The sequence below is a fragment of the Neovison vison genome, chromosome X (genome assembly GCF_020171115.1).
Source record: "Neovison vison isolate M4711 chromosome X, ASM_NN_V1, whole genome shotgun sequence".
Classification (NCBI taxonomy): domain Eukaryota; kingdom Metazoa; phylum Chordata; class Mammalia; order Carnivora; family Mustelidae; genus Neogale; species Neogale vison.
The window spans coordinates 73,886,321-73,910,034 of record NC_058105.1 but is presented as its reverse complement, the minus strand read 5'-3'; the positions used below and the strand labels follow the sequence as shown (position 1 = coordinate 73,910,034).

The window sequence follows — 23,714 nt, the reverse complement described above, 5'->3', positions numbered from 1 at the left end:
TTAGCAAGAGGCTTTCATTAAAGTTAAACTGTCCCTGCTCTCCTTCCCCCAGGGGATTCACTTAAAAGAAGTCCTGGAAACCAGCTCCAGGTAAAAACGCCCAGATACAAGGGAGGGGCAGGCCAGGTAGAGACATCCAGTCAGTGGGGGGATGCATACTGTCTCCCTGGTTACCAAGGAGTATGGGCCCCGCCCTTTGGGAGCCTTTTGGGCACCAATCCTAACCAAGGTATGATAGGCTAAATCAAATGTCTACTAGGGTAAATTGTAACTCAATTGGTCACCTGGCATCACTGTGGAGTTTACTGTGTGTGTTACAATCTCTTTGTTCACCTGTGCGTGGCCAGGCCCGACCACATGGCCTTTGCCCTTAAAAGCTAGTCTGTGAAACAGAAGGGTCGCCCTCTCTTGTAAGAGGTGCATCCCCAGACATCGGTTAGATTCTTGATGCTTGGCGTGAAATAAAGCTTTGCTTGACCTTCACTTTATATCAGTCTCGCTCCTTTAATCACAGACCCATTATTGGGGCATAACAATGTCCATTGTTTTCTTGTTGATTTTCTGTCTGGATAATCTTATCTATTGTTGAAGTGGAGGTATTTAAGTCCTCTACCTATTGTACTTTTCTCTATTTCTCTCTTACAGTTTTTGCTGATAGTGTTTGCTAAATATATATAGGTGCTGTCATATTGGGTACACATATATTTATGATAGCTACATATTGTTGATGAACTGACCCCCTTATCATTATAGAAAGTCCTTCTTTATCTTTTGTTATTATTTTTAGTTTATTCTATTTTGTCTTATGTAAGTATAGCTACCCCTGCTCTCTTTTGGTTTCCACATGTCTGGACTATTTTTTGGCCTCTTTTCACTTCAGGCCTGTATGTCCTTAAATCTGAAATAAGTCTCTTTTAGCATATCATAGGGTCCTGTTTTTTTTTTTTAATCCATCTAGCCACTCTATGCCTCTTGATTGGAGAATTCAATCCATTAATATTTAGAGTAATTATTGATAAAGTCTTACTAATACCTTATTAATTATTCTTTGGCTATTTCTAGCTCTATTTTTGTTCATTTCTTGTTGCCCTTTTTATGGATAAATTGATTATTTTTTAAGTGGTGTGCTTTGATTTTCCTCTCTTTATCTTTTGTGATTCTACTGTAAGTTTTTTGTGATTGGTGTGAAACTTACATAAAACATTTCATATAAAACAGCCTATTTTATGCTAATAATTTAACTTGGATCTCATTCCAATACTCTATACTTTTAGATTTTATGTATTTATTTGAGAGAGAGAGAGAGCAAGCGCACAAGCAGGGCAGGGGCAGAGGGAGAAGGACAAGCAGGCCCCCCACTAAACAGGGAGCAGGATGCCGGTTTTAATCCCAGGAAACCAGGATCACGACCCAGTCCACAAGCAGACACTCAACTGACTGAGTCACCCAGGCACCCCCATTTATGCCTTTTTAAATACTGCATATCTATTAAGGTATTGTTGAAACTAACTAGTTTTAAAACTTTTGTCCTTTAGCTTTTAGAAATAAGTAGCTAACACATCACCATATTATAGTATTAGGGTATTCTGAATCTGCCTATATGCTCACTTTTACCAATGTGCTACATATTTTCACATAACTAATTAGTGTATTTTTGTTGCAGCTTAAAGAACTCTTCAGAATTTCTTGCAAGGCAGGTTTAGTGGTGATGAATTCCCTCAGCTTTTGTTTATTAGGTTTCACCTTCAACTCTGAAGGACAATTTTGTTAGGTAAAATATTCTTGGTAGGCAGTTTCTTTCTTTTAGCACCGTGAATATATCATCCTATTTCTCCTGAACTATAAGGTCTTTGCCGAGAAATTCAGTAATGGCATTATGGGGGTTCCTTTTTATGAGAGAATAATTCTTTCTTGCTGCTTTAAAAATTCTCTGATCTTTAGTTTTAGACAGTTTTATTATTGTGTCTTTGACAAGTTGTTTTGGAATAAAATTTTGTGATAACATTAGCTTCATGAATGTAGATGTCCAAATCTTTCCCCAGGTTTGGGAAGTTCTCTGTCATTATTCCTTTAAGCTTTCAATCCCTTTCTCCCTCTCACTTCCTTCTGGGAGTACATTATTTTGCTGGAAGTACATTATTTTGCTTGATGGTAATTCCAATAGACTTTTTTCACTCCTTTCCATTCTTTTTTTTTTCTCCTTTTACTGGATAATTTCAATTGATCTGTCTTCTAACTCACTGATGCTTCTGTTTGCTCAAGTCTGTTTTTGAAGTTCTTTATTGAATTCTTTTGTTCAGTCATTGTATTTTTCAGATCCAAATTTGTTTCTTTTTTGTTTTCTCTTTGTTGAAATTCTCATTTTCAAAAAAGACTTATTTATTTATTTTAGAGAGAGAAAGCATGAGCAGGAGGAGCAGAGGGAGAGGGAGAGAGAATCTCAAGCAGAATCCATGCTGAGTGTGGAGCCTGACATGGGGTTCAATGTCACGACCCTGAGATCATGACCTGAGCTGAAACCAAGGGTTGGACACTCAACCAATTGCACCACCCAGGTGTCTCTCAACTTCTTTTTTTGTTCTTGGACTGTTTTCCTGATATTGTTACACTATTTATTTGTGTTCTCTTATAGTTTCTGGGCATCTGTATAACAATTATTTTAAATTCTTTGTCAGCAATTCCTGGATCTCCATTTCTTTGAAGCTAGTTATTGGAGGTTTACTGTATTCCTTTGGTGGAGAAATGTTTCCAAATTCTTTCAATCCTTATAGCCTTGTGTAGATATCTGCTCACTGGAAGAAGCAGTCACCTCTTTTAGACTTTACAGAGTTACTTTTGGAAAAGAAACCTTTCACCTACAGAGATCACAAGTAGGCAGAGAGGCAGGCAGAGAAAGAGAGAAGAGGAAGCAGGCTCCATGATGAGCAGAGAGCCCAATGTGAGGCTTGATCCCAGGACCCTGGGATCATGACGTGAGCTGAAGGCAGAGACTTTAACCCCCTGAGCCACCCAGGCACCCCTGAATCTGTACTTCTTTGCAGAAACTTTCTATTACTTTGCTGAGATTCTCTATTTTTTTTCAAATGTATTCCCAATGGCTCATTAAAGCATTTTTATAGTGGCTACTTTAAAATTCTTGTCAGATCATTAACATCTGTGTCATCTTGGTGTTGATTTCTATTGACGGTCTTTTCTCATTTATGTTGTGATGAATCATCTTGGTAAGATATTGACAAATGATTTTCGACTGAGGCCTGTACAATTTGGGTACTATATGAGTCTTGTTCTTACTTATATCTTCTGTTACAGCAGGCCTCCTCTGACACTACTACTATAAGGTAGGAGGAGTGCTGCCTCATTTCTGCCAGGATGGAGTGAAAGTCCAGGGTTTCCACTTGTCTTCCATTGACATCTCAGTGGAAGGTAAGAACTTGTTGTTATTGCTAGGCAGGTGTAGGTGTTCAGACTTCTCACTACACCTCTGCTGATACCATTCTGGCTGGAGGAGGAGGGGTATCTCATTACTGCTCCCCAAATGGTCTCTTCTCCACTGAAATCATAGTGTGCTAACCTTATTACCACTGAGTGGTGGTGAAAGCCCTGTATTTCTACCAAGCCTCCTCTGATGTTACTCCAATGCTAAATAGGCATGGGTGTCCAGGTGCTTCATGTAGTCTCCACCGATACCATTGAAAGTGGAGGATGGTGTCTCATTACCACCAGTTAAGGAGGAAACTCTGGGTCCCCACTTGGCCTTCTTGACAACACTGCATGGAATCAGGGGAGAAAGGCTCAGGTGATTGCTACAGCCTAGAAAAGTTAGAAATCTAGATTCTCCACTCAGCATTTGCTGGAAGGGGTGGAGGTAGGGCTGCATTTTTCTTCTGTGCTATTTTGCTGGAGTAGAGAGGTTACTGTCTAAATTGTTTCTGTGTTTTAGGGCTGTTCCTTTCCAGGTCCTTTGTCTAAAGAGAGTAGGCTTTTGTTGATACCTTTTTTGACTGCACCTGTTGGTGTTCTCAGGTTGTCAGCTTCTACACTACCCATCTGGGAGATGAGGCAAAGACAAAATCCAGGTGAGTTGTGGTCATGTCATTCCTCAGGTCCTAAGGTCCCTAGCCAGTCTGGTTCACCTTCTTCCTTCCATATTTGAGAGTCTTATGTTATTTTTATATATAATGCCCAGAAATTTTAGCTGTACTAAGTAGAAGAATAATATATGCATATAAAATATATCAAATATTTTAGTGCATGTATGTGTTATATATGTACTTTTTTCCTTCACCAAAGTGACAAGAAATTATTGAAATGAAGATTGGAATTAGGAGTTGAGCATAGGTAAAGGATAGAAATGTGTTCTATTCTTTATAGTTTGTGTTTTTTTCCAGATACATATATTGCTTATATTTTTAAAAAATCACCAACATTTAGAGCAGTAGGTACTTTTCAGTGCTTGTCCAACATGATATGTCTTGAGAAATGGAGACTTCTGTCCTCTCTTTCTTCTTAAGACTCTCTCATTTCCAGGGCCTGTGACTCCCCTATCTCCTAGTTCCGTCATTGACCAATCCTTCTCAATCTGTTTTGTAATCTCTTCTATTGGCCCTTCAAACACTGGCACGTCTTAGTTTTCAGTTCTTGGTTTAACATTTATTCTCTCACACAAGTATTCATTAGGCAAAAATATTCATTCATATTGTCTTAAACACCATCTCTATGCTGTTAAAGGCCAACTCTATTTCTCTAATCCTGTTTTCTTCTCTGACCTTAGATGTCGCACAGGCTGAACTGCTTTTTTTTTTATTTCCCTTTCAAATCTGTCCTCCTTCATTCTTATATATCTCAGTAAATGGCAACTTCATCCTTCCAATTGATCAGATTAAAAACCTGGAAGTTACCCATGATTCCTCTCTTCTATATTCCACATGTGATTTGTCAGCAAATCCTGTTGGCTCTGACTTCAAAATACATTTAGAATTTGACCACTTCTTACCATCTCCACTATTACTATCCTCATCTAAAGTACAACCATTTTCTGATTGCACTGTTAAAACAGCTTCCTAATTAGTTTCCTTCCTTCTACCCTTATTTCCACACAGCATCCAGAATAGTCCTGTTAAACATAAATCAGATTGTGTTATTTCTCTTAAAAACCTCCCTTTTATCTTACTCAGATACAATAAAATCAAAATCCTTCCAAGGACCTATAGAATTTACTCAGCTTTCTCTATTTTCTTTCTGAATCCATCTTCTTCTATTTCTTTTTTGTTTGTTTGCTTAATCTTTTTTAGCTTTTTTAGCTAAAAAAGATTTTTGCACTTTGAACATGATAGGCACATTTCTGCTTCAGGGATATTGTGCTTACCATTATCTCAGCCTAGAATGCTTTTCCCTCAGATTATCTGAAAAAAAAATCACTCCTTTATTTCCTATGGATCTCTGCTCAAAATTTGTCCTTTTAGTGAGTCCTTATTGTATTTTAAAATTGCAAAATCACTTTCCAACCCTTCCTATTCCTCTTCTCTGCTTTATTTTTCTTCTTAATGTTCATTACCATATAATATACTATGTATTTTACTTATTTTGCATATTGTTTTTCTACTTCCTTTAGAATGTAAATTCTATAGTTGAATGTAAAGGGCTGTATCTCCAGGGCCTAAAACAGTACCTGGCAAATAGTGGGTACTCAATACATATTGGTTGAATGAATATCACTCAAGTAATTAATCAATAAATGAAATTTGGGCTTTAGACCAAGAATCAAGAAATTACAGCCCATAGGCCTGCTCCCTATTTTATAAACAGAGTTCTATTGGAATATCCATTTGTTTATATGTTGTCTATGGCTGCTTTTCCAATATAAAGGCGGAGTTGAATAGTTGTAAAAGATTTCTGTGACCTGCACAGCCTAAAATACTTACCATAAATATTTTCTTTGAGTAAACTTTGTTATTCCTTACTTTATTCCAGCTACTTCCTAAATACTGCTTTCTCAATATCCTTCAGGAATCTGACTTTCAACTCGCAGCAAATTGAGGGTTTTTTTTTCCATCTTCCCCCAAACTTTCCCATTCTCTATTTCTTATATTTATGAAAGACAGCCCCATCCATCTAGTCAGCCAAGTGAGAAATCCAGAGTTCAGACATCTTCCACTCCCGCATTTTCTACTTCTAATCACTAAGTCCTATGCTTTTCCATACCTGTTCCTCTTCCCACCACCCTGACTCAGACTACAGTTATTTGTTGATCTGACAATGGCACTACCCTCTCTCTCTGTAATCTATCCTTCACACTACAGACAAGATAAGTCTCCTGAATGTAAGTCTATCCATCATACTATTCTACTTTTAAGCAATGCTTTCCCAAGCCTATAGGAACAACGACAAACATTCCAAACTCTTCAACTAGACAAGACAAGGTCCTTTTAGGACCTGGCCCTGTTTGCCTCCATTCACATCTCTGGCCACTGCTATTTTTATTTCATGTTCCAACAATACCAAATTTCTTGAAGTTTAAGGTGTTTGGCCTTTGTTCATGCTGGGTCATCTCTTTGAAATTTCCTTTCCCTATTTTCCTTTATTTCCACATTTAGTACTTACATAGGTTGTACTTCTCTGCAAGTACCCATCCTTGATAATCCCAAATTGTCCTCTATGCTCAATAATATCACCATTCAAAAATGATTGATCAGGCAGCATTTCATAGTGATTAAGTACATCAACTCTAAGCTGGGCTACTTGGATTTAAACCCTGTCTCTCTTACTAGCTAAATAGCCTTGGACATGTGACTTTCACATAGTACAGGTTTATTATCATCTTCACATTTCAGCTAAAAAAATGGCTATCAGAGAAGTTGTTTGATGTTACACAGATAATATAGAAGAGAATGCCAGTTGTAATCCAATATATATTATCTTATTTTCTTTTAGAAAAAGAACTAAAGACTAATCTGGGCACTAGAGGGCCCCAAATGAAAACTATACTTCCTTAACTCATCCACCAGATGTGACCACTGGATTATTTTGGAATGGTATTTACATACCATTTATTTACATAAAAGTGATATACGTGGTTTCCAGGTCCTGGCCTTAAAGGAAAGTGTTATATCCTTCATTTGACTTTCTTTCATCCTTCTCAACTGATATAATATAGAAGGTATTTATTTGGTCATGCAGGTGAAGCAGTACCTTAGAGATGGCAGAACAACAAGAAAGAAGGAAACTGGGTTCTTGCTCCTGTCAAGTCACCATACCAGCACTGGAATACCTTACTGGACTATTTCCTAATCAAGTAATAAATGTTTCTTTTGTTGGAGCCACTGTGTTTGTATGTAGAGTCTTAGAAACCTACCCTGTATCCCACCAAATATAGGTTAGTGGTAATATAGGTGGTAAGTGGCAGAGCTTGGGTTTAGACTGTGTCATTAGACTCCTCCCCCTGCAGAAAAGTTTTTATTGAATTATACCTTCCTAGGATGTTACTGGCTGCTAGAAAGCTTAGAGCCAGATGAAGGGCCATCTGTAACAAGTGCACAGGACTTGTTAATGATTATTTCTTGTCTAGCCTCATTCCTGGATTCATTTTCTATCTCTATACTTAACTTTTCTTTTTCATTTAACCTAATTATGATGTATAGTACCTTGCATTTTATATACCATATAAAATATACCATGGTATTTTTGTTTTTGAAATGAGATGAGGTTTAAAAAGAATAGGTATTTCTTTATGGTTTCATTATACATGCAACACTTTTATATCTATCATCTTCATTTGTATATATGGCTATCTTCATGTTAAGCTGTTAACTCTGTAAAGGCAGGAACAATGATTTTTTTTCTTCTTCTATACCATTTAGCCTGGTATCTGATAATAAAATAGTTATAGAATTGAGCAATATTTGCTAAATGAATTTCACAGTGTCAGAAATGCTATTAAATGCCATTGTGTCATAATGGAATTTCCTTCCATTACCAACTTGAGCAAGGGAGGGAGACACAACTCTAAAACGTGGTTAGGAGAAAGTGTCACATGCTTGGAGAAGTGATAGAACAGGGAATACATACCTTGATGAAGTGCTCGATTAGAATTTCCACCACAATGTTCTGGAATTTGATGTTCATCATGGCAGCAACAGTGTCCTCCTGAGCTCTCATCAGAGTGGGCCCAAAGATAACGCCCATGTTGGAGGGGGTCATAAGATTCTCTTTGCTGTGCTCACATACACTGCCAAAAGAGAAAAAAATGATTAACAAAATTTTCTCCAAGAACTCCCTGTAACCAAGACTATGTTAGATGATATAGGGGGAAAGAGAAACTAAAAAGTAGGAAAAAAGGCAAGTCCAAAATATATACGAGAAGAAAATACCACAAAGAAAACAAGTAGCAAAGAATAAAAGATAGTATATTATTAGGTACCTAAATGAGACATAGCTAACTTAGTAGCATTGTAGGAGTTAAGAGAAGGAGAGTAGGCAGCTATAGTTAGAAAGTTATTTAGAAAGACAGGAAAGAAGCAAGACAACATTCTAGGCACAAATATAGCATGTATAAAGGATGCATTAAAAAAAAAAAAAACACTTAGAGAAGTACCTACCAGCTTCACCAGTCTGACTCCAGTCAGGAATCTAGCTCCTCCCCCACCCCTAGTTTGAAAGTAAAAAAACTCAAAGAGCTGGAAGGGATCTTTAAAATTAGCCCTTTATGCCTGCTTCCCTCTATCTCTCTCTGCCTGCCTCTCCATCTACTTGTGATCTCTCTATGTCAAATAAATTAAAAAAAATTAGCCCTTTATCATCACTGTCCTCAATTTACATATGAAATCTCTCTCTCTCTCACACACACACACACACCCCAGAACAAAAACAAAACAAACAAACAAAAAACCCAGAGGTCCAAAGAAGAAAAGGGATTTCCTTTAAATCAGTCAGTCGCATCAGAGTAAATAAAGCCTGCAATCACCAATATTCTGATCCCTAATCACTCTCCTTGCTAAAATTCTCTGTAGGGGCTTTGTAGTTCTTATAGGATAGGGCCGACTCTCTTCAAAGTTGCAATTTATAGCCTATTTTCTAATCCTCGTGTACAGGTTGGACTCCGAATCTGACCTAGGTTTGAATCCTAACAGTACCACTCAATTTTGCAACAGTATTAGTGACCTAACTTCTCTGGACTTCAGTTTTTCCGCATGCAAAAATAGTATCCACCTCAGAGGGCTGTTACATAGAGTAAATTGCTTTAGACATCATAATTGTGTTTATGTATACAAATAATTTTCTTTTTTTAATATACATATTAAAATATTTATGGATAAAATAATAAGATGTCTTGGATTTACTTCAAAATAATATGGCGGAGGGCAAATGGAAATTTTGATGAAACAAAAAACTGTTGCTGCCATGATGAACATCAAATTCCAGAACATTGTGGTGGAAATTCTAATCGAGCACTTCATCAAGGTATGTATTCCCTGTTCTATCACTTCTCCAAGCATGTGACACATGTTAATATCTATTGAGGTTGGGTAATAGGCACATGAGAGGTCCATACATTGTTCCTTCTATTTCTGCATATACTTGAAATCTTGCATAATAACAAGTTTTTTAAGGGATAAGATACTAAGAGAGGGAGAGTGGGTCAGTGTCTGTCACAAAGTGAGCAGTCCCCATTCTTGAGGATAGTGCCCTTAGGGCAGACAAGTTTGGTTTCCTCCACTGGTGTTATATTAACTTCAATTTACTTTTTAATTTTATTTTATTATCTATAATTTACATTTTTCTTTTTTATTATTATGTTCATTAGTTTTTGATGTAGTGTTCAATAATTCATTAGTTGTGTATAACACTCAGTGCTTATCACATCATGTGCCCTCCTTAATACCCATCACCCAGTTACTCCATCTGTCCACTGCCCCCATCCCTTCTGTAACCCTCAGTTTGGTTCCTGGAGTCCAGAGTCTTTCATGGTTTGTCTCCCTCTCTGATTTCTCCCCCTTCGGTTTTCCCTCTCTTTCCCTGTGTTACTCTGTGCTATTCCTTATGTTCCACATATGAGTGAAACCATATGATAATTGTCCTTCTCTGCTTATTTCTCTTAATGTAGTCCCTTCCAGTTCCATCCATGTTAATGAAATGGTGGGTATTCATCCTTTCTGATGGCTGAGTAATATTCCACTGTATATTTGAATAAAGAAAATGTAGTTCATATCTCCAATGGAATATAATTTACATTTAAAAGCTTCAACACAGTCAGTGTAAATGTCTTAAATTTCATCAATGTCCTCATTTGTAACCACACCAACATTTTATGGACCACTAATTAAAAAAAAATCACTCTATTGTCAAATTATTTAGTATTTTTAAAACCTTTTAAATAGAAAATAAACCCAACAATGAACAAAATTTTACCAAAATGACTACAATATGAACGGCTAGGACCAAGTTCATGAATATAAAGGTTATGATAATTAAACCAAAACTGCTCTGCTGCCTGACAACAGTAATTTTCAAAAACCATTGATTCTAAGATGCATTCAAAATTCAGGTTACATCTTGAAAAACAAGTTTGCCTTAGAATTGATAAAATTTGGGGGCACCTGGGGTGGCTCAGGGGGTTAAGCCTCTGCCTTCAGCTCAGGTCATGATCTCAGGGTCTTGGGATCAAGCCCTGCATTGGGCTTTCTGCTCAATGGGGAGCCTGCTTTCCCCCTCTTCTGCCTGCTTCTCTGCCTACTTGTGATCTCTCTGTCAAATAAATAAATAAATAAATAAAATCTTTAAAAAAAATTGATAAAATTTGATATATGTTTGTTAGCTTTCATGTATATTCTAGGATAGTTATAAATATAGTATTCTAATTATAAATACATACTTACTATACTAGGAGTGATTAATCAGTATTTTAAAAACTCTAATCAGAAAGCAGAGGAGTTACTATAAAGCTTCAAATAACTGGATCTTCAATCAACACGAGTAGCTTTGTTAATTAGCATCATTGATGGTAAAGTGACTTCCCATTGCTTAGATGTGTCAAGATATATGGATTGGCGGGGTGCCTGGCTGGCTCAGTGGGTTAAGCCACTGCCTTCAGCTCAGGTCATGATCTCAGGGTCCTGAGATCGAGCCCCGCATTGGGTTCTCTGCTCAGTGGGGAGCCTGCTTCCCCTTCTCTCTCTGCCTACTTGTGGCCTCTCTCTGTCAAATAAATAAAATTTTAAAAAAAAGATATATGGATTGGCTACAAATATTGTATATATACTCTCAACGTCCACAGACAGGTTAGAAGAATAGTGCAATGGTTAATCATAACATCACTAAGGTAGACCAACAAATACGCATCTTCAGATGTGATATAGCATAAGGGACACAATATTGCTTATGATGTGTTCTGGCCAAAAAAATTAGTTAAACTGAATTCATCTGTCTTTAAGTATAATCTCCACTTTTTAAGAAATAAAGAAAATGGGGGAACAAGCTGAAAAATATAACACTGAAGAAAGTAGACAAAACTAGTAAGACTCTGTAGGACAACTGGTGTATCTAGTCCTATCAACAAGCCAGTCATTAAAAAAAATAAAAAATAAAAAAAGACCTGAGCTAGATTTTTGAAAAATGAAAAGAATATAAAAAATAGTGTGTGTGTGTGACCCTATATTGAGTACTAGTTTGGGCACACCACCTATAAAGGGCATTTTTGGGTAAACTAGGGAAATGTTAACATTGTATGGAAAGGTGGAAATTATAGAACTGAAAAAAAAATAAGATGCAAAACACCATAATCTCATTTTGGTAAAAAATGTGAATGCATGCTTGTGTGTGTGTGTGTAGAGATACACACTAACAGGATGATCTGAAAGAAAATATGCTAATTATTAATAGTAGTGATTTTGGATACTGGGAATAGAAAACTTTTACTTTTTAAATGTTTCTGTATTTTCTAATCTCTACAGTGCACATTATTGCTTCAAAAGTAACAGAAATATTATTACAAAAATAAGACTCTAGTAAGCTTAGTAACCTACACCTGAATCAGCAGTGAAGAAATGAAACTCTTAATATTCACTGAGGATATGATACTTTATGTAGAAAACCCAAAAGACTCCACCAAAAAATTGCTAGAACTAGTCACAGGATACAAAATAATGAACAGAAATTTCTGAAATTTTATACACCAATAATTAAGCTGCAGAAAGAGAAATCAAAGAATTGATCCCATTTAAAATTATACCAAAAACCATAAGGTACTTAGGATTAAACCTCACCAAAGAAGTAAAGGATCCATACTCTGGAAATTATAGAACATTTATGAAAGAAACTGAAGATGGCACAAAGAAATGGAAAAACATCCCATGCTCATGGATTGGAAGAACAAAATACTGTTAAAATGTCTATGCTACCTAAAGCATTTAATGCAATCCCTATCAAATACCACCAGCATTTTTCACAGAGCTAGAAGAAATAATCCTAAAATTTGTATGGAACCATAAAAAGCCCCAAATAGCAAAGCAAGCTTGAAAAAAAGAGCAAAGCTGGAGGCATCACAATTCTGGACTTCAAGTTATATTACAAATATGTAGTGATCGAGACAGTATGGTTTTAGCACAAAAACATATAGATCAGTGGTACATAAGAGAACTGAGAAATGGGCCCCCAACAGAAAACCGAGAAATGGACCCCTAAAGTATATTGTTAACTACTCTTCAATAAAGCAGGAAAGAATATCTTAGAGAAAGAAGAGTCTCTTCAAGAAATGGATAGCACAACAGTGGACAGAAAGATGCAATAGAATGAAACTGGACTACTTTCTTTTACCATAGACAAAGGTAAATTCTAAATGGATGAAAGACCTAAATGTGAGACAGGAAACCATCAAAATCCTAGAATAGAACACAGGCAGTAATTTCTTTTATAACAGCCATAGCAACTTGTTATTAGTTATGACTCTGGAGGCAAGGGAAACAAAAGAAAAAATGAACACTGGACTTCAAGAAAAAAAGCTTCTGAACAGTGAAGGAAACAACCAACAAAACTAAAAGGCAACCTTCAGAATGGGAAACGATATTAGCAAATGACATATGTGATATATGGTATCTAAAATATATAAAGAACTCATCAAACTCCACACCCAAAAACCAAATAACCCAGTTAAGAAATGGGTAGAAGACATGAATGGTCATTTTTTCAAGGACATCCGGATGGCCAACAGACACATGAAAAGATGCTCAACATCACTCAGCACGAGGACAATACAAATCTAAACTAGAATATCACTTCATGCATGTCAGAATGGCTAAAATTAACAACACAGGGAAAAGCAGGTGTGGTGAGGATGCAGAGAAAGGATAATCCTGTTACACTGTTGGTGGGAATGCAAACTGGTGCAGTCACTCTGGAATACAGTATGGACATTCCTCAAAACTTTAACAATAGAACTACCCTACAACCCATCAATTGCATTAGTAGGTATTTACTCAAAGAATAGAAAAATATTGATCCGAAGGGATACATGGACCCCAATGTTCATAACAGCATTATGAATAATAGCCAAATTATAGAAAGAGCCCAAATGTCTGTCAACTGATAATTGGATGAAGATGCGGTCCACAAATACTATGGCATATTACTCAGCCATCAAAAAGAATGAAATTTTGCCATTTGCAATTACATGGATAGAACCACACTGTATTATGCTAAAGGAAATAGAGTAAGACAAATACTGTATGATCCCTTTCATATGTGGAATTTAAAAAACAAAACAAATGAACATAGGGGGAAAAAAGAGAAGCAAATTAGGAAACAGACTCTTTTTTTTTTAAAGATTTTATTTGACAGAGCTCACAAGTAGATGGAGAGGCAGGCAGAGAGAGAGAGAGACAGAGAGGGAAGCAGGCCCCCTGCTGAGCAGAGAGCCCGATGCGGACCTCGATCCCAGGACCCTGAGATCATTACCTGAGCTGAAGGCAGCGGCTTAACCCAATGAGCCACCCAGGCACCCAGGAAACAGACTCTTAACTGAAGAGAACAAGCTGAGGGTTACTGTAGGGGAAGCGGGGGATGAGTATTACGGAGACCACTTGTGATGAGCACTGGTCATTGTATGGAAGAGATGAATCATTACGCTCTAGCACTGAAACTAAGATTACACTATTAACTATCTGGAAGTTAAATAAAAACTTAAAAAGAAAAAAAGAAAGAAAGAACACACTGTTCTATAAAAATCACAAAATATTTTAATACCCAAGAAAATTTACAGTGTCACATTATCCAATTAGTGGTCCACCTTCAGATTTTCTCAAATGTAATGCAAAAAATTATTTTATACTTGGGTTTTTTCAAACCTAGATCCAGAGTTCATGCACTACACTTGTTTATGTTTCTTTAATCTCTTGATATAGAACAGTACACCTACCTCTGTTTCCCGGACAGGGAAAAGTCCAAGCTAGTTTCTTAATAGAATATCAAGGAGTCTGTATTTTTCCTATACCCTCTACTTTTTGTAAATTGGAATGATTTAATTTGATTCAGGTTAAACCTTTTTGGCAAAATTATTTAAGTTATATTGTGTACTTCTTCCTGTATCCTATCAAGAGGTACATAAGGTCAATTTGTACTATTATTAGTGAAGCTAACTTTGCTCAATTAACTAAGATTATGTTTGCAAGATAGCTTGATTTTAAAGATACATTTTTCATTTGTAATTAGTAAGTAATCTGTGGGTGATACAAAGGAATTATGTGAATATGTTGTTCCTGAGCAATCTTTTACCCAATAGTTTTGATGTTTGTTCTCTATAGTTAAGGGTCTCTTATGGTTTGCCTACCTCTCTATTTTTACCTTATTTATTTTTCTTTTTTTTTTCAATTTATTTATTTTCAGAAAAACAGTATTCATTATTTTTTCACCACACCCAGTGCTCCATGCAAGCTGTGCCCTCTATAATACCCACCACCTGGTACCCCAACCTCCCACATCCCCGCCACTTCAAACCCCCCAGATTGTTTTTCAGAGTCCATAGTCTCTCATGGTTCACCTCCCCTTCCAATTTACCCAAAAGCACATACCCTCCCCAATGTCCATAACCCTACCCCCCTTCTCCCAACCCCCTCCCCCCAGCAACCCACAGTTTGTTTCGTGAGATTAAGAGTCACTTATAGTTTGTCTCCCTCCCTATCCCATCTTGTTTCATGGATTCTTCTCCTACCCACTTAAGCCCCCATGTTGCATCACCACTCCCTCATATCAGGGAGATCATATGATAGTTGTCTTTCTCCGCTTGACTTATTTCGCTAAGCATGATACGCTCTAGTTCCATCCATGTTGTCGCAAATGGCAAGATTACGTTTCTTTTGATGGCTGCATAGTATTCCATTGTGTATATATACCACATCTTCTTGATCCATTCATCGGTTGATGGACATCTAGGTTCTTTCCATAGTTTGGCTATTGTGGACATTGCTGCTATAAACATTCGGGTGCACGTGCCCCTTTGGATCACTACGTTTGTATCTTTAGGGTAAATTCTCAGTAGTGCAATTGCTGGGTCATAGGGCACTTCTATTTTCAACATTTTGAGGAACCTCCATGCTGTTTTCCAGAGTGGTTGCACCAGCTTGCATTCCCACCAACAGTGTAGGAGGGTTCCCCTTTCTCCGCATCCTCGCCAGCATCTGTCATTTCCTGACTTGTTGATTTTAGCCATTCTGACTGGTGTGAGGTGATATCTCATTGTGGTTTTGATTTGTATTTCCCTGATGCCGAGTGATATGGAGCACTTTTTCATGTGTCTGTTGGCCATCTGGATGTCTTCTTTGCAGAAACGTCTGTTCATGTCCTCTGCCCATTTCTTGATTGGATTATTTGTTCTTTGGGTGTTGAGTTTGTTAAGTTCTTTATAGATTTTGGACACTAGCCCTTTATCTGATATGTCGTTTGCAAATATCTTCTCCCATTCTGTCAGTTGTCTTTTGATTTTGTTAACTGTTTCCTTTGCTGTGCAAAAGCTTTTGATTTTGATGAAATCCCAAAAGTTCATTTTTGCCCTTGCTTCCCTTGCCTTTGGCGATGTTCCTAGGAAGATGTTGCTGCGGCTGAGGTCGAAGAGGTTGCTGCCTGTGTTCTCCTCAAGGATTTTGATGGATTCCTTTCTCACATTGAGGTCCTTCATCCATTTTGAGTTTATTTTTGTGTGTGGTGTAAGGAAATGGTCCAATTTCATTTTTCTGCACGTGGCTGTCCAATTTTCCCAACACCATTTATTGAAGAGGCTGACTTTTTTCCATTGGACATTCTTTCCTGCTTTGTCGAAGATTAGTTGACCATAGAGTTGAGGGTCTATTTCTGGGCTCTCTATTCTGTTCCATTGGTCTATGTGTCTGTTTTTGTGCCAGTACCATGCTGTCTTGATGATGACAGCTTTGTAATAAAGCTTGAAGTCCGGAATTGTGATGCCACCAACTTTGGCTTTGTTTTTCAATATCCCTTTGGCTATTCGAGGTCTTTTCTGGTTCCATATAAATTTTAAAATTATTTGTTCCATTTCTTTGAAAAAGATGAATGGTACTTTGATAGGAATTGCATTAAATGTGTAGATTGCTTTAGGTAGCATAGACATTTTCACAATATTTATTCTTCCAATCCAGGAGCATGGAGCATTTTTCCATTTCTTTGTGTCTTCCTCAATTTCTTTCATGAGTACTTTATAGTTTTCTGAGTATAGATTCTTAGCCTCTTTGGTTAGGTTTATTCCTAGGTATCTTATGGTCTGGGGTGCAATTGTAAATGGGATTGGCTCCTTAATTTCTCTTTCTTCTGTCTTGTTGTTGGTGTAGAGAAATGCAACTGATTTCTGTGCATTTATCTTATATCCTGACACTTTACTGAATTACTGTATAAGTTCTAGCAGTTTTGGAGTGGAGTCTTTTGGGTTTTCAACATAGAGTATCATATCATCTGCGAAGAGTGATAATTTGACTTCTTTGCCGATTTGGATGCCTTTAATTTCCTTTTGTTGTCTGATTGCTGAGGCTAGGACTTCTAGTACTATGTTGAATAGCAGTGGTGATAATGGACATCCCTGCCGTGTTCCTGACCTTAGTGGAAAAACTTTCAGTTTTTCTCCATTGAGAACGATATTTGCAGTGGGTTTTTCATAGATGGCTTTGATGATATTGAGGTATGTGCCCTCTGTCCCTACACTTTGAAGGGTTTTGATCAGGAAGGAATGCTGTACTTTGTCAAATGCTTTTTCAGCATCTATTGAGGGTATCATATGGTTCTTGTTCTTTTTTTATTGATGTGTTGTATCACATTGACTGATTTGCGGATGTTGAACCAACCTTGCAGCCCTGAGATAAATCCCACTTGGTCGTGGTGAATAATCCTTTTAATGTAATGTTGAATCCTATTGGCTAGTATTTTGGTGAGAATTTTTGCATCTGTGTTCATCAAGGATATTGGTCTATAGCTCTCTTTTTTGATGGGATCCTTGTCTGGTTTTGGGATCAAGGTGATGTTGGCCTCATAAAATGAGTTTGGGAGTTTTCCTTCCATTTCTATATTTTGGAACAGTTTCAGGAGAATAGGAATTAGTTCTTCTTTAAATGTTTGGTAGAATTCCCCCGGGAAGCCGTCTGGCTCTGGCCTTTTGTTTGTTTGGAGATTTTTAATGACTGTTTCAATCTCCTTACTGGTTATGGGTCTGTTCAGGCTTTCTATTTCTTCCTGGTTCAATTTTGGTAGTTTATATGTTTCTAGGAATGCATCCATTTCTTCCAGATTGTCAAATTTGTTGGCGTAGAGTTGCTCATAGTATGTTATTATAATACTTTGTATTTCTTTGGTGTTAGTTGTGATCTCTCCTCTTTCATTCATGATTTTATTTATTTGGGTCCTTTCTCTTTTCTTTTTGATAAGTCTGGCCAAGGGTTTATCAATTTTATTAATTCTTTAAAAGAACCAGCTCCTAGTTTGGTTGATTTGTTCTATTGTTTTTTTGGTTTCTATTTCATTGATTTCTGCTCTGATCTTTATGATTTCTCTTCTCCTGCTGGGCTTAGGGTTTCTTTCTTGTTCTTTCTCCAGCTCCTTTAGGTGTGGGGTTAGGTTGTGTACCTGAGACCTTTCTTGTTTCTTGAGAAAAGCTTGTACCGCTATATATTTTCCTCTCAGGACTGCCTTTGTTGTGTCCCCCAGATTTTGAACCGTTGTATTTTCATTATCATTTGTTTCCATGATTTTTTTCAATTCTTCTTTAATTTCCCGGTTGACCCATTCATTCTTTAGAAGGATGCTGTTTAGTCTCCATGTATTTGGGTTCTTTCCAAACTTCCTCTTGTGGTTGAGTTCTAGCTTCAGAGCATTGTGGTCTGAAAATATGCAGGGAATGATCCCAATCTTTTGATACCGGTTGAGTCCTGATTTAGGACCGAGGATGTGATCTATTCTGGAGAATGTTCCATGTGCACTAGAGAAGAATGTGTATTCTGTTGCTTTGGGATGAAATGTTCTGAATATATCTGTGATGTCCATCTCATCCAGTGTATCATTTAAGGCCTTTATTTCCCTGTTGATCTTTTGCTTGGATGATCTGTCCATTTCAGTGAGGAGAGTGTTAAAGTCCCCTACTATTATTGTATTATTGTTGATGTGTTTCTTTGATTTTGTTATTAATTGGTTTATATAGTTGGCTGCGCCCACGTTGGGGGCATAGATATTTAAAATTGTTAGATCTTCTTGTTGGACAGACCCTTTGAGTATGATATAGTGTCCTTCCTCATCTCTTATTATAGTCTTTGGCTTAAAATCTAATTGATCTGATATAAGGATTGCCACTCCTGCTTTTTTCTGATGTCCATTAGCATGGTAAATTCTTTTCCACCCCCTCACTTTAAGTCTGGAGGTGTCTTCGGGTTTAAAATGAGTTTCTTGGAGGCAACATATAGATGGGTTTTGTTTTTTTATCCATTCTGATACCCTGTGTTTTGATTGGGGCATTTAGCCCATTAACATTCAGGGTAACTATTGAGAGATATGATTTTAGTGCCATTGTATTGCCTGTAAGGTGACTGTTACTGTATATTGTCTTTGTTCCTTTCTGATCTACCACTTGTAGGCTCTCTCTTTCCTTAGAGGACCCCTTTCAGTATTTCCTGTAGAGCTGGTTTGGTGTTTGCAAATTCTTTCAGTTTTTGTTTGTCCTGGAAGCTTTTAATCTCTCCTTCTATTTTCAATGATAGCCTAGCTGGATATAGTATTCTTGGCTGCATGTTTTTCTCGTTTAGTGCTCTGAAAATGTCATGCCAGCTCTTTCTGGCCTGCCAGGTCTCTGTGGATAAGTCAGCTGCCAATCTAATACTTTTACCATTGTATGTACAGACTTCTTTTCCCGGGCTGCTTTCAGGATTTTCTCTTTGTCACTAAGGCTTGTAAATTTTACTATTAGGTGACGGGGTGTGAGCCTACTCTTATTGATTTTGAGGGGCGTTCTCTGAACCTCCTGAATTTTGATGCTCGTTCCCTTTGCCATATTGGGGAAATTCTCCCCAATAATTCTCTCCAGTATACCTTCTGCTCCCCTCTCTCTTTCTTCTTCTTCTGGAATCCCAATTATTCTAATGTTGTTTCGTCTTATGGTGTCACTTATCTCTCGAATTCTCCCCTCATGGTCCAGTAGCTGTTTGTCCCTCTTTTGCTCAGCTTCTTTATTCTCTGTCATTTGGTCTTCTATATCGCTAATTCTTTCTTCTGCCTCATTTATCCGAGTAGTGAGAGCCTCCATTTTTTATTGAACTTCATTAATAGCTTTTTTGATTTCAACTTGGCTAGATTTTAGTTCTTTTATTTCTCCAGAAAGGGCTTTTATATCTCTGGAGAGGGTTTCTCTAACATCTTCCATGCCTTTTTCAAGCCCGGCTATAACCTTGAGAATTGTCATTTTGAACTCTAGATCTGACATATTACCAATGTCTGTATTGATTAGGTCCCTAGCCTTCGGTACTGCCTCTTGTTCTTTTTTTTGTTGTGAATTTTTCCGCCTTGTCATTTTGTCCAGCTAAGAGTATATGAAGGAGCAAGTAAAATACTAAAAGGGTGGCAACAATCCCAGGAAAATATGCTTTAACCAAATCAGAAGAGATCCCAAATCATGAGGGGGGATTTCTCCCCCCTCACGATTGAGTGAGGGATCTCCTCTGATTGGGATCTCCTTTGATTGGGATCTCCCAATCTCTTCTGATTGGGATCTCTTCTGATTTGGGGATAAAAAGAGGTTCAAAAAGAAAGAAAGAAAAAAAAGAAAAAAAGAATTAAAAAAAAAGAGATTGAATTAAAAATTCAATCAAGAATATAAAAAAGAATTAAGAAAAAAAATATTGAAGAGATTAGGATCTCTTCTGATTTGGGGATAAAAAGAGGTTCAAAAAGAAAGAATGAAAAAAAAGAAAAAAAAAAGAGTAAAAAAAAGAAAATGAATAAAGAAAATTATAAAAAAGCAAAATATATATATATTAGATAATCTAGTTAAAAAACGTTAAAGAAGAAAAGGGTAAAAGTTATAAAAATTTTAGCAGAAGAAGAGAAAAAAAATGAAAAAGAAAAAAAAAATAAATTAACTGCAAGACTAAAAAATCACAGGCAGAAAGCCATGAGTTCCGTGGTTTGTTTTCTCCTCTTCTGGAATTCTGCTGGTCTCTCCTTGGTATTGAAACTGCACTCCTTGGTAGGTGAACTTGGTCTTGCCTGGATTTCTTGTTGATCTTCTGGGGGAGGGGCCTGGTGTAGTGATTCTCAAGTGTCTTTGCCCCTGGCGGAATTACACCGCCCTTACCAGGGGCCGGGCTGAGTGATCTGCTCGGCTTTGCTTTCAGGAGCTTTTGTTCCCTGAGCGCTTTCCGGAGGACGGGAACACAAATGGCGGCCTCCTGGTCTCCGGCCCGGAGGAGCCGAGAGCCCGTGGCCCCGCTCCCCTGTGCGCCTTCAGCGAACAGCTCCCAGTAACTCGCGTCTGCCTAACCTCCGGCCGCGCTCCGAGCTCACCGAGCTCGCGACCGGTTCAAGGCAACTCTGAGCTGCGAGCTTACTGTCGGCTCTGTCTCTGCAGCCGGCTTTCCCGTTCCAATATCCGCAAGCTCTGCGACACTCAGACACTCCCGATCCTTCTGTGACCCTGCGGGACCTGAGGTCACGCCAACCCCGTGTGGGCTTCGCCCCAGTTTAGCCTCCGGAGCGATGTCCCTCAGCGGAACAGACTTTTACAAGTCCTGATTTTGTGCTCCGTTGCTCCGCCGCTTGCCGGGAGCCGGCCCCTCCCCCCGGGGTCTATCTTCCCGTCGCTTTGGATTCACTTCTCCGCCAGTCCTACCTTTCAGAAAGTGGTTGTTTTTCGGTTTCTAGAATTGCTGTTCTTCTTCTCTTCGATCTGCCGATGGATTTGCAGGTGTTTGCAATCTTTAGATAAGCTCTCTAGCTGATCTCCTGCTAGTTGAGGTAGTCTCAGCCTGCTACTTCTCCGCCATCTTGACTCCTCCCTCCCTACCTTATTTATTTTTCTTTCCCTTCCTCTATGTTCATCAGTTTTGTTTCTTAAATTGCATGTATGAGTGAAATCATACTGTATTTGTCTTTCCCTGATTGACTTAATTATATTAAAATAATACACTCTAGATCCATCATTTTCTTTTTTAAATCATGAGTTCAGGGGCACCTGGGTGGTTCAGTTGTTAAGCATCTACCTTTGACTCAGGTCATGATCCCCTGGGATCAAGCCCCACACTGAGCACCACATCATGTTCCCTGGTCAGTGGGGAACCTGCTTCTCCCACTTCCTCTGCTTGTGTTCATTCTCTCACTGTCTCTGTCAAATAAAATAAATAAAATATTAACAAAAGGAAAAAAATAAAAAATAAATCACTAGTTCATACTGGCTTTCTTAATTCGACTTTACCATTATAGATTTTACCTATTTATTTATTTGACAAACAGAGATCACAAGTAGGCAGAGAGGCAGGCAGAGAGAGAGGGGGAAGCAGGCTCCACACTGAGCAGAGAACCCAATGTGGGGCTTGATCCCATGACCCTGAGATCATGACCTGAGCCAAAGGCAGAGGCTTTAGCCACTGAGCCACCCAGGCGCCCCTCTCATTATAGATTTTTAATATCTTACATTTTATATCCTTATCTCTTTTTCTTACAGCATAAATCTTCTCTTGTGATAATATTAATATACTCACTTTTTAACTTTTTTCTTTATCCTTGTGATACATAAATATAAAATAGTTTCAAATTTAATTACAATATTATTACTATTACTAAACCTACTGGGTGATGCTTACTACTTTTTTGTAGCTTTTCCTGTTTTTAAATATTATCTCATTAAGGATGAGTCAGAGGACTACACAGTAAATTAGTTGAAATAACTATTTTCTTTATGTGGTTATGTTATCAATTTGATAAACATTCAGACTCATTTGCTTTTTAAAATATTTATTTATTATTTATTTATTTGAGAGAGAGAGCGTGTGTGCACATGAGCAGGGGGAGGGGTGGAGGAGAGGGAGAAGCTGACTCCCCCTGAGCAGGGAGGGATCCCATTGCGGGGCCTTATCCCAGGACCTGGAGATCAATGACCTCAACCAAAGGCAAAGGCTTCAATGACTAAACTACCCAGGTGTCCCTCATTTACTTTTTAATCTTCAATCTCAGGGTTTATAATCCTTGGTTGAATTTTACTTTTCGGATATATAAAATATTAGTATGGTTCAAAAGTCGAAACCATACAAGGAGGTGGATTCAGAGGAATGTGGCTCTCACCTTTATAACTTCTACCCTATTCACCACCTACTCCCTTTAGTAATCATTTTCATTAGGGTGTTTTTTTTTCCTTTTGGATATTTGTACCTCTTAATCTCCTTCATCCATTCCCCCACCCACCTCCTCTCTTACAAATACCAGTTTGTGCTCCGTATTTAAAAGTCCGTTTTGTTTGTTTTGTTTTTAGATTCCACAGTATTTGTCTTTCTCTGTCTTCTTTATTTCACCTAGCATAATACTATCTCCATCCATGTTGTTGCAAATGGCAAGATTGTGTTCTTTATGACCGAGTAATAGTCCATTGTGTGTGTGTGTGTGTGTGTGTGTGTATGCACATACACAACATCCATTATACATATAATATATGTAGTATTTATATAAAATATCTCACATCTTCTTTATTCATCTATGGAGGGGGCACTTGGATTGCTTCATTACCTTGGCTTTTGTAAATAATGCTTCAGCAAACACAGGGGTGTATATATCTTTTTGAGTCAAAATGTTTTCGTATTGCTTGGGTAAATCCAGTAATGGAATTATTGGATAATATGGTAATTCTATTTTTTTAACTTTTTGAGGAAACTCCATACTGTTTTCCACAGTGGTTGCACCAATTTACATTCCTACCAACAGTGCATGAGGGTTTCTTTCTCTCCAGATCCTCACCAACACTTGTTATTTCTTGTCTTTTTGATATGAGACATTCTGCCAAGTGATACCTGATTATGGTTTTGATTGGTATTTCCCTAAAACTAAGTGATATTGAGCATCTTTTCATGTGTCTGTTGGCCATCTATATGTCTTCTTTGGAAGAAGATATATTCATATCTTTTACACAGTTTTAAATCAGATGGTTTGGGAATTTTTGTTGTTGAGTGGTATGATTTATGTGTTTTGGATGTTAACTTCATCTT

General features: G+C 37.6%; 1 protein-coding gene across 3 annotated transcripts in view; it reads right to left on the bottom strand.

Moving 5' to 3' along the window:
• OPHN1 (oligophrenin 1) overlaps positions 1-23,714 on the bottom strand; it is a 560,040-nt gene that overhangs the window by 110,168 nt on the left and 426,158 nt on the right. For all 3 annotated transcript variants that reach the window (XM_044235858.1, XM_044235860.1, XM_044235859.1), the window contains exon 19: positions 8,065-8,224. In XM_044235858.1, the coding sequence (XP_044091793.1) occupies positions 8,065-8,224 (160 nt within the window). The remainder of the gene's footprint in view (positions 1-8,064; positions 8,225-23,714) is intronic.